This window comes from Saccopteryx leptura, chromosome 1, assembly GCF_036850995.1.
Source record: "Saccopteryx leptura isolate mSacLep1 chromosome 1, mSacLep1_pri_phased_curated, whole genome shotgun sequence".
In the NCBI taxonomy this organism is placed as follows: Eukaryota; Metazoa; Chordata; class Mammalia; order Chiroptera; family Emballonuridae; genus Saccopteryx; species Saccopteryx leptura.
This window is the reverse complement of record NC_089503.1, coordinates 17,100,842-17,116,861: the sequence shown is the minus strand read 5'-3', so window position 1 is coordinate 17,116,861 and position 16,020 is coordinate 17,100,842. Positions and strand designations below refer to the sequence as shown.

The window sequence follows — 16,020 nt, the reverse complement described above, 5'->3', positions numbered from 1 at the left end:
CACTTTCTTTTTTTTTTAGATAAGGGGAGATAGTGAGATAGATTCCCACATGCCCCCTAACTGGGATCCACCTGGCAAACCCCGTCTGGGGTCGATGCTCAAATCAACCAACTTAACCTTAGCCCCCTGAGGCCGACACTCAGACCAACAGAGCTATTCTTAGCGCCCAGAGCCAGTGCTCGAACCAATCCAGCCACTGGCTGTGAAAGGGAAGAGAGAGAGAAGGGGGAGAGGAAGGGTAAAAGAAGCAGATGGTTGCTTCTCCTCTGTTCCCTGACCAGGAATCTAACCCAGGACTTCCCCACACAGGGCCGACCGGCCCGGGCGCCCCTTTCCTTATTTAGACCTCTCTTCTTCACTTGTGACCTGGCTCCCATTCATTGTCCTGGGAATACTGACTTATTCGCTCAATCCCGTTACGTACCCAATATCTCACTGCCCCTCCCTTCCATACCCAGATCCTCCCCACGCTCTCTTGGTGCTAATGCCCCACACGCAGAACCCGTTCACTCCACTCAAGCTCTAACACCTCATACCTGACCTTCCTTAACTTGACCGCCTCCTTACCTTACTCAGGCCCTAAGGACCCACGCCAGCTGCCCCTCCTTACCTGACTCGGTGCTCTGCGCTGGGCCGCACCCCACCCAGCCTACCAGTGGGAGCCCTCCTCACTCCGCTCAGGGTCTGGTTCCCTGTGCCAGGCCCTTCTCCTGCAGGGTGTCCTCGGCACCCTGCTCTGTCTCTGACCTACCGCCCCAGGCTGCCCTATCTGCAGACGCCCTCCTCAGGCTCCACTCCCAGAGCCCCCAGACCTCCCAACTGCATGGTCCCCCTCACCGAGCTTGGCTCCAATACCCGCAGCAGGCCTGGCCCTCATCTGAGCTCCTTTCTCACCTGACGTGGGCTCCGATGCTCCAGGATGAGGCAGCGTACAAGTAGCCACCCTCCTCTCTCCATGCGGCCTCTTCCCACGCCGGGGCTCCCCCTGTGCAGACACCTCCTCGCACTGCTTGGGTTCCAGCACCCCCACTGGGCCGCTCCTCCACACGGTGCCTGTCTTGCTCTGTCCGCCTAATGGGTTTAGGACTGACGGTAGGGGGAGGGATAAAGATGAGGAAGAGGAATGCTGATCTATTCTCTACTGTCCCAAAGCACTCATCACTTTCGTAATAGTCCATTCGTTTCTGTCATTAGTTTTTGTTGTTGTTGTTGTTTGTGGGGTTTTTTTTGTATTTTTCCGAAGTTAGAAGCGGGGAGGCAGTCACAGACTACCGTTTGTGCCTGACCAGGATCCACCCAGCACGCCCACCAGGGGGTGATGCTCTGCCCATCTGGGGTGTTGCTCCATTGCAGCTGGAGCCATTCCAGCGCCGGAGGCCAAGGCCATGGGGCTGTCCTTAGCTCCCGGCCAACTTTGCTCCAGTGGAGCCTTGGCTGCGGAAGAGGAAGAGAGAGACAGAGAGGAAGGAGAGGGGGAAGGGTGGAGAAGCAGATGGGTGCTTCTTCTGTGGGCCCTGGCTGGGAATCAAACCCAGGACTTCCACACACGGGGCCGACACTCTACTGCTGAGCCAGCGGGCCAGGGCCTCTGCCATTAGTTTTGACATAACAAAACACCAGAGAATGGGCGGCTTAAACAACAGAGATGTATTTCCTCATGGTTCTGGTGGCTAGGAAATCCAGGATCAAGATGCTGGAAATTTTGTTTTCTGGTGAAGGTTCTCTTCCTAGTTTGCAGATAGCTGCCTTCTTACTGACACAATCTTAATTTTTTTTTTTTTTTTACAGAGATAGAGAGAGAGTCAGAGTGAGGGATAGACAGAAATGTAGAGATGAGAAGCATCAATCATTAGTTTTCGTTGCGCATTGCTACACTTTAGTTGTTCATTGATTGCTTTCTCATATGTGCCTTGACCGCGGGCCTTCAGCAGACCGAGTAACCCTTGCTGGAGCCAGCGACCTTGGGTCCAAGCTGGTGAGCTTTGCTCAAACCAGATGAGCCTGCACTCAAGCTGGCGATCTCAGGGTCTCGAACCTGGGTCCTCAGCATCTCAGTCCGATGCTCTATCCACTGCGCCACCACCTGGTCAGGCTTACTTACGCAATCTTGAGAGAAAGAGAAAGAGACAGAGAGAGAGGGAAAGCTCTCTGGTGACTTACTCTTCTTGTAGGACGCTCATCTGAAGGATTAGGGCTCTACCCTTATGACCTCATTTAACATCAGTTACCTCCTTAAAGGCCCCATCTCTTCATACAGTTGGGGGGGGTTAGGGCTTCAATATAGGAACTTTGGGGGACATGGTTCAGTCCCTAACATCATTCTATGTTGCTTGCTTACTATGTTTACTGCTTATGGCGTCCTCTTGGCCACCCCTGCGTGTCCGCTGCTCCCGTCCACCCCTGCAGGCCCGCGGCTCTTGCCCGCAGAAGTCTTTGTCTCCAGACTCGCTGACACGACACCCCAAGAACCCGGAGGGGCAGGTGGAGGCCCTCGCATCGTGGGCGGAGTAATGCTTGTGTCTGAGGAAGCTCCCACGGGGAGCCTCGCCCCACTCTCCCCCACCCTCAGACTTGGCAGGGAAAGTCAGAATCGCTGGGACCAGGTACAAACGGTTTATTTTTCTATAAAGAGCAAAGTACAAAGAGGTAGGGGAGGGCAGCGGGGCCTCGAGGTGCAGCGGTGGGCAGGCCCAGGCCCCGGCGGAGGTCCGAGGAGGCCCTGGCGCTGCCCCAGGAGTAAACAGGCGTCCGAGGCATGGCCAGGGCGTCTCCAGCATGATGGTGAAGGAGGAGGAGGGGAGGGGAGGCGGAAGCCCAGGACCGCTGACCGAGTCACACAAAGCCAGGCTTCATGGATGAGCGGCGGCAGTTGGGGCAGCTCCGGGTCCCATTGTTCTGCAGGCACCTTGGGAGGCGAAGGGCTCCGTCCACTCACTGAGCCCGTCCTTCCAGCCCGGGCCGGGGACGCTCTCTGTGGCCCTCTCCTCTGCAGGGACTTGGAAGGTGTCCAGGGAAGGAGAGGGCCCCCAGGCCCCTGCCTGCAACCCGACTTGCCCACCTCCCTGGCCTGGATGGGGTGCACTTCCAGGTGTCTGAATGCCATGACCTTCCAGAGGCCGCTCTGAATTCCCTTTGGGGAGAATGACCATAAGCATGGCCATCTCATAGGGCTGCTGGGAGGATTCAGGGAGTTAATATACTACATGGGAAGCTTTTTTTTTTTGTAACTTTATGTTTGCCCTTTATTTATTTATTTATTTATTTTTTGGTATTTTTCCGAAGCTGGAAATGGGGAGGCAGTCAGACAGACTCCCGCATGCGCCCGACCGGGATCCACCCGGCACGCCCACCAGGGGGTGATGCTCTGCCCATCTGGGGCGTTGCTCTACCGCAATCAGAGCCATTCTAGCACCTGAGGCAGAGGCCACAGAGCCATCCCCAGCGCCCAGGCAAACTTTGCTCCAATGGAGCCTCGGCTGCGGGAGGGGAAGAGAGAGACAGAGAGGAGGGAGAGGGGGAGGGGTGGAGAAGCAGATGGGCACTTCTCCTGTGTGCCCTGGCCGGGAATCGAACCTGGGACTTCTGCATGTCAGGCCGATGCTCTACCACTGAGCCAACCGGCCAGGGCTATATGGGAAGCTTTTAGGAACACTTGGGACGCAGAAAGCACTATGTCTACTGTTAGTTTTGCTATTGTGATTGGGCCCCAGGGCACCTCGAAGAGGCCCCGCCCCCTCCGCCCCGCCCGGCCACCGCAGCCGGGTGCCGGGAGCTCTCACCGGAGGTGGAAGATGTGGGAGCAGGGCAGGGCCTGCAGCCGGCAGTTCCTCTCGCCTATCGACTCCCCACACAGGCCACAGTAGAGCTCCGTCTCCTCCACGCACTCGTGGAAGCGCACGACGTGGGCACGCAGCTCCCGCTGAAGCCCCTTGCTGCGGTAGATGCTCTCGCTCAGACAGTGCAGCTTCAGCTGGCTCAGCTGGGCCGGCAGGGGGAGGACCGGCGGGGTGGGGGCGAGAAGTCAGTGTCCTGTCAGCAGCTGTCCCCCTCCCCTCCTTCCCCACCCCGAGAAGCTGTCCCTGAGGGGCCACCGGACAGTCAGGTCATAGAGGGTCCAGTCCTGGGCACATTCCTGTCTGGCTGGTGGACCTGGGGAATGTCCTGCCCTCTCTGGGCCTTGGTTTTCCCTCGTGCAGAATGAGGGGGTGGTGAGGTCAGTGGTCTTCACCCCTAGAACCAACTGGGAACCCCATGTTTTTGGAGGGTTTTATTGACCAAACCTGCTGCACTGACTCTGTAATAATTATTTCCATTCGTTAAATACACACAACGGCCTGTTGGCACTTCCGACCAGCCCGAGGCATTTGGGTAGACCGCAGTGGCTCTAACCATGCCAAAGGCACAGACATAGATTTGGCATTTCAATTGGACTATTACCCAATTCCAGAGAAACGCACATCTTCTAGAAGACTTTGAGAAACACTGAACCTATTTCCAATGTTGAAAGGTTTGGATAAAATTATTAAATTTGGAGAGACCATATAGCTTTGGAGTTAAGACAGGCCAGTTACCAGGTAGTGGGCCCTTGAGCACCCCTTGGGACCTCACTTTTCTCATCTGTAAAATGGGGCTCACTATAGTCACCTTGCAAAGAGACAGTGAGGACTGGGAGTGATACCTTCAAGAGCCCTATGGGGCCCATCTCTCCGTGAGTGGAGGCCACTGTTAGTTTTAATGACCATCAAGAAAGTTCTGAGTAACTCTTATGTCCTCGGAGCTACAGAATTCTCGCCCAGCCCTTTGTAGCACTCTTTGGGAGGAGGAGAAACAGCTGGGGTCTGGGACAGCTGGGGACAACTCCTGGAGATCGGGAAGGGCTCAGGGCGTGAGTGGACTCAGGGGGCCCTCTCTGTCCACCCAAGACCCCAGCTGGGGCTCTTTCTCCACACCCAGGAGACAGAGTCAGGTCTGACCTTGTTCCCCACTTCCTCAGCCAGGTCCTGGGCTTTCTCAATGGCGTCCAGAGCCTGGAAGGTGAGCACAGGCCAGGGCTGTGGACAGAGCTGTCTGACAGAGGCCTTGGCTATAGGAAAGGAAGGGAGAGGGAGAGGGGAGAGGCGGGCGCGGGGAGGGTGACGTGGCTGGGCAGCTGCCTTGTGTGCAGAGGCAGCAGCAAGAGCTGTGCGGGCAAGTCTCCTCCTGCCTCAGTTTATCCAGCTACAGAGGGGGAAACGTTTCTGTCTTGCAGGGTATTGTGAAATCATGGGAAGCAGTTAAAGCATCCTGAGTTCAACCCCCAGCTCTGCCCCTTTACTAGCTGTGTGACTGGACAACCCGTGGCCTTCTCTGAGCCTGGAAAATGACTTGGAACGCCTAGATTGGAGTAAGGCTGATGTTAGACAAAGTGTCTGAAAGAGTTCTGTCCAGGACCAGACCCACAGATCGCCGGCTGGGAGCACTGGGACAGCTGGGGGCTGCAGGACAGGGCCCGCCTCACCGTGTCCGGCGCCTTCCTGGCCACCCAGCATTTGGCCACACCCAGCAGCACCTGCACCTGCCCCAGGCGGTTTCCGATCTCGGTCATGATGCTCATGGCGGAGTCGTACCTGGGGAAGGCTGTCTGCACAACCAGATTTGGGGGGCAGCAGTCAGGCTGGGCCAGTCCTGCACCTCCCTACCCGGCATCCCGGTGACCTCACCTCCAGGTCCCCGCGGCTCCGGTGGATGTCAGCAAAGCAGAGCAGACAGAGCGCCTGCAGTGGCCGGTCCCCGTGCTGCAGCGCAATCTTCATAGATTCCTGTGAGGAGGCCAGTCACTCAGGCCTGCTCATCTGCCCCCACCGCTGGGGCCCGCTCACCCAGTGGGTCCCTCTGACAGGCAGCCCAGGGATTACCAACATCCTCAAGCCCAATACAGCAGTCATGGTTCTCAGGCCCCACACACCGAACCAGCGGGGCCTCACAGCACCCAGCACTGTGGAAACTGAGGCTCAGAGAGCAGACGTGACTCCATCAATGTCACCTGGCTTGTAAGGGGCAAAGCTGGGATTTGAACCCAGGTCAGTGGAACTTCACAGACTGGCTCTCTTCCTACTTAACGTGTCCCACAGAGTGTGTGTGGTGGGGGGCAGAGGGTAGATCCCTCCCCTGAGAATGGACTGGAAGGGAGTGAGGTTGAAGGTGGAGGGAAGACCCCTTCCCAGACAACGGACTGGAAGGGAGTGAGGTTGAAGGTGGAGGGAAGACCCCTTCCCAGACAACGGACTGGAAGGGAGTGAGCCCCCTTCAGGGGCTCAGTTACAGAAAGGCTGGACCAAGGCAAGACTTGGGGCCTCAGGGGGTTGATGTGGAAGGAGGAGGCCCACCAGCTCTGGGCCCCAGACCCTGGTCCACACCACCACCTGCCCCCCTTCCCTGATGCCTCACCTCACAACACTCCATGGCACTGCCCAGGTGGCCCAGCAGGCGGTACGCCACAGCCATGTGGTACTGGCTCATGGCCCGGTACTTGAGGCTCCAGCCTTTGCCGTAGTCATTGACAAGCTCCGCGGCCTTGCAGGGGAAGAACAGGGCTTTCTCGTAGTCCTGGAGGGACACGTGGAGGGGGCAGGCTAAGAGTGTGTCAGGAGCTGCCCCTGCATTGAGGGCTGTAGGTCCTGGCTTCTCCGGCAGCCAGGGGCCCATAGACTGACTGCACTGGGTGTTCATTCCTTCTTTCTGGGACCCAGAGAAAGAATCACCCAGGCAGAAGGAACGGCCAGGGCTAAGGTGTGGGCTCCGTGAACACAGGGATTTTCTTCTGGTTTGTTGATGTTGGATAATAACCCACTTAGTAGATGCACAATAAATACTGTATGTAATTGTTGAAAGAATAAATGAAAAGGCAAGAAAACACAGCTGGCTTCTCTTCTCACCCAGTCCCAGTTGGGCCCCTCAGCTTCGGAGACACATAGAAGGGTTGGGTGGGGGACACCAGAGCCCCAGCCTCACCCCCACCCCACTCGAGGTTGCCTCTTGGACCTCACAGAAGCTCCTCCCCGAAGGCTCCCTGAGTGCCATGGCTTAGCAGAACACCGGGACAGACTCACCGAGGCAATGAAATCATTCTCCTATCCTTTCTTTCTCCTCAAACCTCCAAACACCCTTTCCGCCCGCCCATTATGAGCCTCACACCGCACTGGGGAAACCAAGGAAATCAGAGGAGCTCCACTGTGCATGCAGCGTGTCCATCAGACCCCGGCCGGCCCTCCGTTTCTCTCCTGCTGCTGAGGGGGCTCCCGCTCAGGTCAGTTGGGAGCCCTCTGGGGGCTCTGGAACAAATCTATCAGCATTTCTTACCTCATTTAAAATATAAAATCAGGCCCTGGCTGGTTGGCTCAGTGGTAGAGTGTCAGCCTGGCATGCAGAAGTCCCGGGTTTGATTCCTGGCCAGGGCACACAGGAGAAGCGCCCATCTGTTTCTCCACCCCTCCCCCTCTCCTTCCTCTCTGTCTCTCTCTTCCCCTCCCGCAGCCAAGGCTCCATTGGAGCAAAGTTGGCCCGGGCGCTGGGGATGGCTCCATGGCCTCTGCCCCAGGCGCTAGAGTGGCTCTGATCGCAGCAGAGCGATGCCCCAGATGGGCAGAGCATCGCCCCCTGGTGGGCGTGCTGGGTGGATCCCGGTCGGGCGCATGCGGGAGTCTGTCTGACTGCCTCCCCGTTTCCAACTTCAGAAAAATATAAGGTCTACTGGAAAGTTCTGTCCATTTTTGGAATAAAACAAAATACAAATTTTTCTTACCGTCAATAAACTTTATTAAATAATATAATTGCCATTATTATTAATGATTTCTTGCCAGCATGAGGGCAATTTTTGAAAAATGTTTTATCTTTTGATGCAAAAAATTGAACCAGTGATTATTTGATATCTTCTTCATTTTTTAGTTTTTTGCCCTTCAAAAAATTTTGTAAGGACAAAAACAAGTGATAGTCAGAGTGTACTAAGTCCGGGGAATATGGTGGATGCGACAGACATGCTTCTGTAGCATTTCTTACTTTTGAAATTCGTAAAAATTACAGTGGCGTAAATGAACTTTATCAGTAGTAATGGGTACACTATGGCTTCACACATAAGACTAACGTGAATCATCTTTGTTTTAGTTAATTTGCTACGTCAGTATATATACATTAAGTGATAAAAATAGAGAGGCACACATGTGCCAAATAAACATGTGCTTACGTGTCGAAACTTGTGGTGATAGAAACGAACAGAACTTTCCAGTAGAACTTATACAAAAAATTAAAAAAATAACAAATTTTATATACTACAGTTTTGAAGAAAGGAAAGCTCTGAAACATTAGATTTGAACTGGAAACATCACTGTGAAACATCCTGGCAACTGAAAAGACAGAAGCAACGACAACCCAGTAGCAATGAGCAGCCTGAGAACCCACATCTTGCCTTTAAATACCATTTCCTACTAAAAAGAACCCATAGAAATAGCTGATTCCTGGTCTGAGGCAAGGAAGATAGAAAATGAGCCCGAGGTCTGACCTGTGGTGGCGCAGTGGATAAAGCTTCGACCTGGAAATGCTGAGGTCGCTGGTTTGAAACCCTAGGCTTGCCTGGTCAAGGCACATATGGGAGATGATGCTTCCTGCTCTTCCCCCTTTCTCTCTCTCTCTCTCTCTTTCTCTCTCCTCTCTAAAATGAATAAAAATTTAATTTAAAAAATTTTTTAAAAAATGAGCCCGAAACAGTTTATTGTGCAAAAAAACAAAACACTTCCCAAGACTAAGTGAATCTGGTCAAAGGACACAAGAGCCACACTGAAGGAAATTCCACGGACTCAAGTTAAGATAATATGAACATCAAGAGAACAATGATTGCAACTGACTAAAGAATACTAAATATAAAGAAAACCCATGCCCTGGCTGGAAGGCTCAGTTGGTTAGCACCTTCCCGAAACACAGAGGTTGCCGGTTCTGTCCCCAGTCAGGGCACATACATATAGGAGCACATTAATGTTCTTGTCTCTCCCTCCTCCTCTCTTTCTCTCTCTTTCTCTCTCTCTCTCTCTCTCTCTCTCATCAATACAATAAACATTAAAAAAGAAAGAAAGAAAGAAAGAGCCTGACCAGGCAGTGGTGCAGTGGATAGAGCATTGAACTGGGATGTGGAGGACCCAGGTTCGAGACCCCGAGGTCACCAGCTTGAGCACGGGCTCATCTGGTTTGAGCAAAGCTCACCAGCTTGAGCCCAAGGTCGCTGGCTCGAGCAAGGGGTTACTCGGTCTGCTGAAGGCCCGCGGTCAAGGCACATATGAGAAAGCAATCAATGAACAACTAAGGTGTTGCAACGAAAAAATGATGATTGATGCTTCTCATCTCTCTCCGTTCCTGTCTGTCTATCCCTCTCTCTGACTCTAGAAAGAAAGAAAGAAAGAAAGAAAGAAAGAAAGAAAGAAAGAAAGAAAGAAAGAAAGAAAGATTAATGAATTCTAGTGATACTCCAAAAAGAGGAAGCAAAACAAACCAATAAGTGTGACCACCGAAGCCAACTATCACCTCAACTTTTTATTCTGAAAAGTAATGAAAGGAAAAAGAAAAAGTATTTCTTCTGCCTTTCCTTCAGGAACTATATTGACCAAAGTAACCAACTAGGCCCAATAGATGAGGGAAAGTTCTTCCATATAGAAAAATCCCAGACAATAATTGTAGCAGGAACGAGAGAACTTAAAAATGGCCATTTGATTAGTATTTAAATGAATGAACAGACAACAAACATCAATGGATGCTAAAACTAGTATGGTAAATGTTACTGCAGAACCGAGTGTTCCAAGGGGTCATGAAAGAAAAAGCGCAAACCCTGAAATGGAAGGACCGGGCAGTCACTCCCTCAACCACCCGACATGATGTAACAAGAGCACAACATCATGCATGTAGCATTCTTTTTTTGTGTGTATTTTTTGTATTTTTCTGAAGTTGGAAACAGGGAGGCAGTCAGACAGACTCCCGCATGCGCCCGACCGGGATCCACCCGGCATGCCCACCAGGGGCGATGCTCTGCCCATCTGGGGCGTCGTTCTGCCACAATCAGCGCCACTCTAGCGCCTGAGGCAGAGGCCACAGAGCCATCCTCAGTGCCCGTGCAAACTTTGCTCCAATGGAGCCTTGGTTGCGGGAGGGGAAGAGAGAGACAGAGAGGAAGGAGAGGGGGAGGGGTGGAGAAGCAGATGGGCACTTCTCCTGTGTGCCCTGGCCGGGAATCGAACCCGGGACTCCCACATGCCAGGCCGACGCTCTACCGCTGAGCTAACCAGCCAGGGCCGCATGTAGCATTCTTTTTTTTTTTTTTTCCATTTTTCCGAAGCTGGAAACGGGGAGGCAGTCAGACAGACTCCCGCATGCGCCCGACTGGGATCCACCTGGCATGCCCACCAGGGGGTGATGTTCTGCCCCTCTGGGGCGTCGCTCTGTTGCATCCAGAGCCATTCTAGCACCTGAGGCAGAGGCCACAGAGCCATCCCCAGCACCTGGGCCATCTTTGCTCCAATGGAGCCTTGGCTGCGGGAGGGGAAGAGAGAGACAGAGAGGAAGGAGAGGGGGAGGGGTGGAGAAGCAGATGGGCGCTTCTCCTGTGTGCCCTGGCCAGGAATCGAACCCGGGACTCCTGCACGCCAGGCCGACGCTCTACCGCTGAGCCAACCGGCCAGGGCCGCATGTAGCATTCTTAACAAAAATTTGTCACCTAAATCTAACCAAGTCATTATATAAATTCCAGTTCACAGGGCAGGGAAAAGAAATAAAGAAACAATTACATGACTCCTTGAGAAAGCAAGGACAATGAGGTAGAACATTCTACAAGGCAGTTTGTTAATCTGGCTTCTTCAATAAACAATGGAAAATGAAAAGGGAGTGTAGGGACCTTCTACTGAAGAGCCGTAAGAGAGACCCTGACCACAGCACTGCGTGTTGGCTCTTGTTTCTATTCCAATTCAAAGGGGCCGAGGGTGCAGGCGTGTTTTCAGATTAAGTACAGAAATTTAAGATAAATAAAGTTGTTCGTTACAGTGTGTGTGACAATAGTATTGCAATTATGTAGGAAAGTGTCCTTAATAAAAGAAAATGTCCTTCCCCCTCACCCCAGAGATGCATGTTAAACTACTTTGGGATAAAATATCATGAAGTTTATTATTTTGTATCACAACACTTGAGTTAAAATAAATATGTAAACCAGAGATTAAGAAGTACGAATGGGCAATTACAAAACAGTCATGGGGATACGGAGCACAGCACAGGGAATACAGTCAATGATGCTGTAGTAACTACGTACGGTGCCCGGTGGGTACTAGACCAATTGGAGGGGTCCCTTCCTAAGGTAGATAAATGTCTAAGCAGCATGCTGTATGCCTGAAACTAATATAATATTGAATTTTTAATGAAAATAAAAATTATATGTCCAATATGGCTAAATATTAATAATTGTTAAATCAAAGTAGATATATGGAGATTCATTACATGGTTCTCTCGACTTTCCTGTCTAGTTAATTTTCTTCATAATAAAAACCAGTTTCAAAACACCTGTTTCTCTGCGATTCTACGGCATCTCACTGAATGGGTCCCTAGCCGTCTAGTTGCTGAAAACAAAATCCTCGGTGTCGTCCTGGATGACGCTCATGTCCTCACAACCCAGCTCTGATTCATAACCATCTACACACTCATTTCCCCCTAGATTTATTAAACATCTACTATGTGCCAGGCGCTAACATCTGCTATGAGCCAGGCACGGCCTGGCTGCCTGGGGAAAGAACAAATGCCCAGGACCAGAAGCCCGTGGTCACTGGACCCATCAGTTCATTCATAATCTGCCTTCTCCCTGACCCCTTACCCTCTGACCCACGTCCTCTCTCCTTCGCACCACCTACTGCAGCCATGCCGGCCTCTCCTTCCTGGAATGTGCCAGGGATGCCCCACCCCCTCCAGGCAGAGCTTTGCCTTAGTTGTTCCCTCTTCTTCTTTTTTTTTTTTGTATTTTTCAGAAGTGAGAAACAGGGAGGCAGATAGACTCCCACATGCACCCGACCAGAATCCACCCAGCATGCCCACGAGGGGGCGATGCTCTGCCCATCTGGGGCCCTTGCTCCATTGCAACCAGAGCCATTTTTTTAGCACCTGAGGCTGGGGCCATGGGGCCATCCTCAGCGCCTGGGCAAACTTTGCTCCAGTGGAGCCTTGGCTGCGGGAGGGGAAGAGAGAGACAGAGAGGAAGGAGAGGGGGAGGGGTGGAGAGGCAGATGGGCGTCTTTCCTATGTGCCCTGACTGGGAATAGAACCCAGGACTTCCACACGCCGGGCTGACGCTCTACTGCTGAGCCAACTGGCCAGAGCCAGCTGTTCTCTCTTTTTCACTCTTTCCCCATATTTATGCATGGCCCCCTCTCATCTCCTTCAAGTCATTGACATCACCTCTACGAGGCCTTCCAACATCCAGCTGTTTGCAGCTGCAGCACCCTCTCCTCGACTCCTCTCACCCTTTCCCTGCTTTCCTTCCTCCTAAGAAGCAGTTTCTATCAGGCTATGAAATTAACTTACTCATTGTAATTTATCCTCTTTTTCCCCAGTAGAAGGCAAGCTTCATGGGGCCAGGGACTTTGCTATTGTTCTCACTGCTGCACTCCAGGCCAAGAGTGCCTGGGATATCATAAATGCCCAATAAATATTTGATGAATGAATCCTTACAAACATGCCGTACGGTAGGTCCTACTCTCCCGCGTTCTATAGACGCACCTACCAAGGTTCAGAGAGGAAAGCGTGCCACGTCCAGGATCGCCCAGCAAGCCCGCAGCAGTGCAGGTTTAGGGCCGGTCCTCACACAGGAGCCTCCCATCCACCACCACCCCCCGCCCCCGAGTCAGACAGATCAAGGCTTGAATTCTGGCTCTGCCCTTCCTGACCCAGTCTACCTTCCTGGGCAAGTGTTTTCCCCGTCACTCTCATTCGCCTGGTCCCTCCCTCAACGGGAGGACCAACTGGGTAACACAACGGGAGCCTGAGCCCACCATCGCCCACCCGGGGCCCGGGGCCCACCTTGACCTGGGCGTAGAAGCTGCCCAGGCTGCAGCAGACGCGGCACTCGAGCATGGCGTCGTCGTTGTTGTGGGCATAGCGCAGGGCCTTCTCGAAGCTCTCCAGGGCCTTCTGGAAGAGGCTGAGGCCCAGGAAGGCGTTGCCCATGCTCAGGCTGACCTGGCCCCCGAGCTGGGCGCCCGCCCTGGTGCCAGGCAGGCCGAGGCAGGTCTTGCAGTAGGAGATGGTCTTGTGAAACTCGCACAGCTTCTCGTTGCTGCGCGCCAGGTTCAGGTAGCTCTCCAGGAGGAAGTTGGCATCCTCCAGCTCCCGAGCGGTGTCGATCTGCACCACGGCAAACTGCCCACGGGGGCGGTGGGCATGTGGCCGTCAGCCTGAGCATCGGACCGGAGCCTCCACCCTGCCAAGCTTCACATCCGGAAGCTCCAGCCCCCGAAGCTCCAGCCCCCAGCCCCCCACACCCGGCCCCAGGTGCGTTCTCTGCTCCCTGCCACAGACGGGAAGCGTCAGGCCTGGAGCCTCACCCTGCCACGCTCAGATGCGGGGCTCTCCCCTTCCCTGCCCCAGCCTAGAGCTCCGGTCCCCACCACCCACTCACCCCCAGCCTCAAACCTGGAGCCAACGCCCCCTAGACCCAGACTCAGAACCCCAGACAGGAAGGCTGGAACCTACCCTTTTGGCCTCAAGACCCCCGAACCCTGAAGTTCAGGGCCACAGGCCCAAGTCCCAAGCCAAGACTCAGCATCTAAGACCCAGGGCCTCAGATGTGGTTTCAGAGCCTCGGTCCTTGGCCGCTAGCTCGTGGGGCACAGGGGGACCTGGGGAGGCGGGAGGGGAGCCCGGGAGAAACTCAGGCCGGCCCCACCCTCCCGTGCCCACCACAGGGCGCTCCCACCTTCAGCATCTCCTTGTAGCGGCCCATCTCCGAGTGGGCCGTGACCAGGCAGCCCAGCACGCGGAAGCGCCCCACGAGGTCCGCGCTCTTTTCCAGCACCTTCATCCACACCTGCAGCGCCTTCTCGGTCTGGTTAGACTGATACAGCTGGAGCCCTTTCTCGATCTGCTGCTTCGTCTGGTCCTGCCCCATCCTCCCAGAGCCCCGCACCCCCCGCGGTGAGACCCTGGTGGCTCCCTGCCTCTAGGCACTCATGGCGGGGACCCACCGTGCCAGCTGCCCACCGAGGAAAGCAGCAGAGGGAGGAGACCGGCAGGGCCTGATGAGAACGGGTGCCGCTCCGGAACAAAGCCGGCCCGGCCCCTGTCTGCAGCTGTCCCTGCCAGTTGGGGCCACGTGGCCACCGAGGAATGTCAGCCACAAGGTCACGAGGGCCTCTGCCGCACCCACCCCCAAGACAGGAGGTGGTGTCCCAGGGATGCGGGCACCCTGCGCCGCGGGCAGCCCCTGGCGTGTCTCGTTGGCCCCTCCGGCACTGGCCCCGACCTTCCTGGCAGGGCAGGTCCTCTCCGCAGTCTTGCCAAGGGGCCGCCCCAGGGGTGGGCTAAGAACTGGGAGGGAGCGGGGGGGGGGGGCCTGGGCACACAGGCGGCAAGAGGCAGGGGCAGTGCCCAGCCGAGCCCTGCCTGCCCCCCATCACAGCGTCCTGCCCAGCCGCACCCTCCCCCACACTCTGTTCCTGTGAATCCCAGGGCACCAACGTCACAGACATGCATGTGCTCACACCACTCCCAACATCCAACTCATGGTGTGACCCAAGCCCAGTCATGGAGCTCTCTGGCCTCAGTTTCCTCATCTGTAGAATGAGAATAACAGGGTGGTTATGAGGCACCATAGTGCTGAGGGTAAAAGCACGGGCCCTGGAACCCAGCTGCCACGGTTTGAATTCTGACTGTGCCATTTTTTAGCTGTGCGGTCAGTGTGACTTTGGGCAAGAAGGAAATGGTACCTTCCTCACTGGATTGATAGAACTAAGTGACATACTGGCTGACAAGGACTTAGAGCAGTGCCTAGCACATGGTGGGTACACGCCACGTGCTGATAAGTGAGACGTCAACATGAGCTGTGTCTGCTCCACGGCAAACTGCCCACCAGGGCGGAAATTGGCTCTTGGAGGTTTGAAAATTCTCCCAATTACAATCTCCACCCCAATTTGAAAGGGTCCCTGACAAGGATGCTTCGTGCCGGACATTGCGGAAGGGCAGTCTTACACAGGGAGCAGACACTTGAAGCGGAGTTGAGAAGCCCTCAGTATTGAGACTCCGGCCAACCCACCAACTTGTTGCACCCCATTTTTCTCCTCCCTCTTTGCAAACCAGGCTTTTTAAATTAAAATTTTTTTTTATTGATTTGAGAGATAGAAACATCGATTTGTTGTTCCAAGTTATGCATTCATTGGTTGATTCTTGTATGTGCCCTGACCAGGAATAGAACCTATAACTTGGCGTTATCAGAATGATGCTCTAACCAACTGAACTACCTGGCCAGGGCGACTAACCAGCCTCCTTCTCACACCAGGGCAAAGTTCATCCTTTCAGAGTAGGGCAGTGGTTTTTAGCATATTCACAAATTTGTACATTGATCATCACTCATTCCAGAACATTCTCATCACCCCAAAAAGAAGCCCTGTATTCGTTAGCAGTCGCTCTCCATTCCTCCCGTGTTATGGGCTGAATTGTGCTGACTTCTGGCCTCTAGAACTGTGAGTAAACAAACTTTTATTACCAGGTCCCCCAGGCTGTGGTCCTTTCTTATGGCAGCCTGAGTAGGCTAATACACCCCACGACCACTGTCTACTTTCTATGGACCTGTCTATTCTGGATATTTCCTATACATGGGGTCATACAATTTGTGGCCGTTAGTGACTGGCTTCTTTCACTTAGCCAGTTCATCCATATTGTAGCATGAATCAGTAAGTCATTACTTTTTTTTTTTTTTTTTTTTTTTTTGTATTTTTCCAAAGTTGGAAACAGGGAGGCAGTCAGACAGACTCCTGC

General features: G+C 53.7%; 1 protein-coding gene across 1 annotated transcript; it reads right to left on the bottom strand.

Annotated features, from left to right (window-relative positions):
- Window positions 1–2,605: 2,605 nt before the first annotated feature.
- RAPSN (receptor associated protein of the synapse) lies at window positions 2,606–14,320 on the bottom strand. Its single transcript, XM_066360517.1, has 8 exons — window positions 13,964–14,320; window positions 13,069–13,407; window positions 6,427–6,585; window positions 5,700–5,798; window positions 5,498–5,620; window positions 4,974–5,027; window positions 3,780–3,979; window positions 2,606–2,905 (listed from the first exon to the last, which is right to left on the bottom strand). Exons 1-8 carry the CDS (start codon window positions 14,153–14,155, stop codon window positions 2,833–2,835), a joined length of 1,239 nt encoding a protein of 412 aa, XP_066216614.1. The 5' UTR covers window positions 14,156–14,320; the 3' UTR covers window positions 2,606–2,832.
- Between the last annotated feature and the right edge of the window lie 1,700 nt (window positions 14,321–16,020).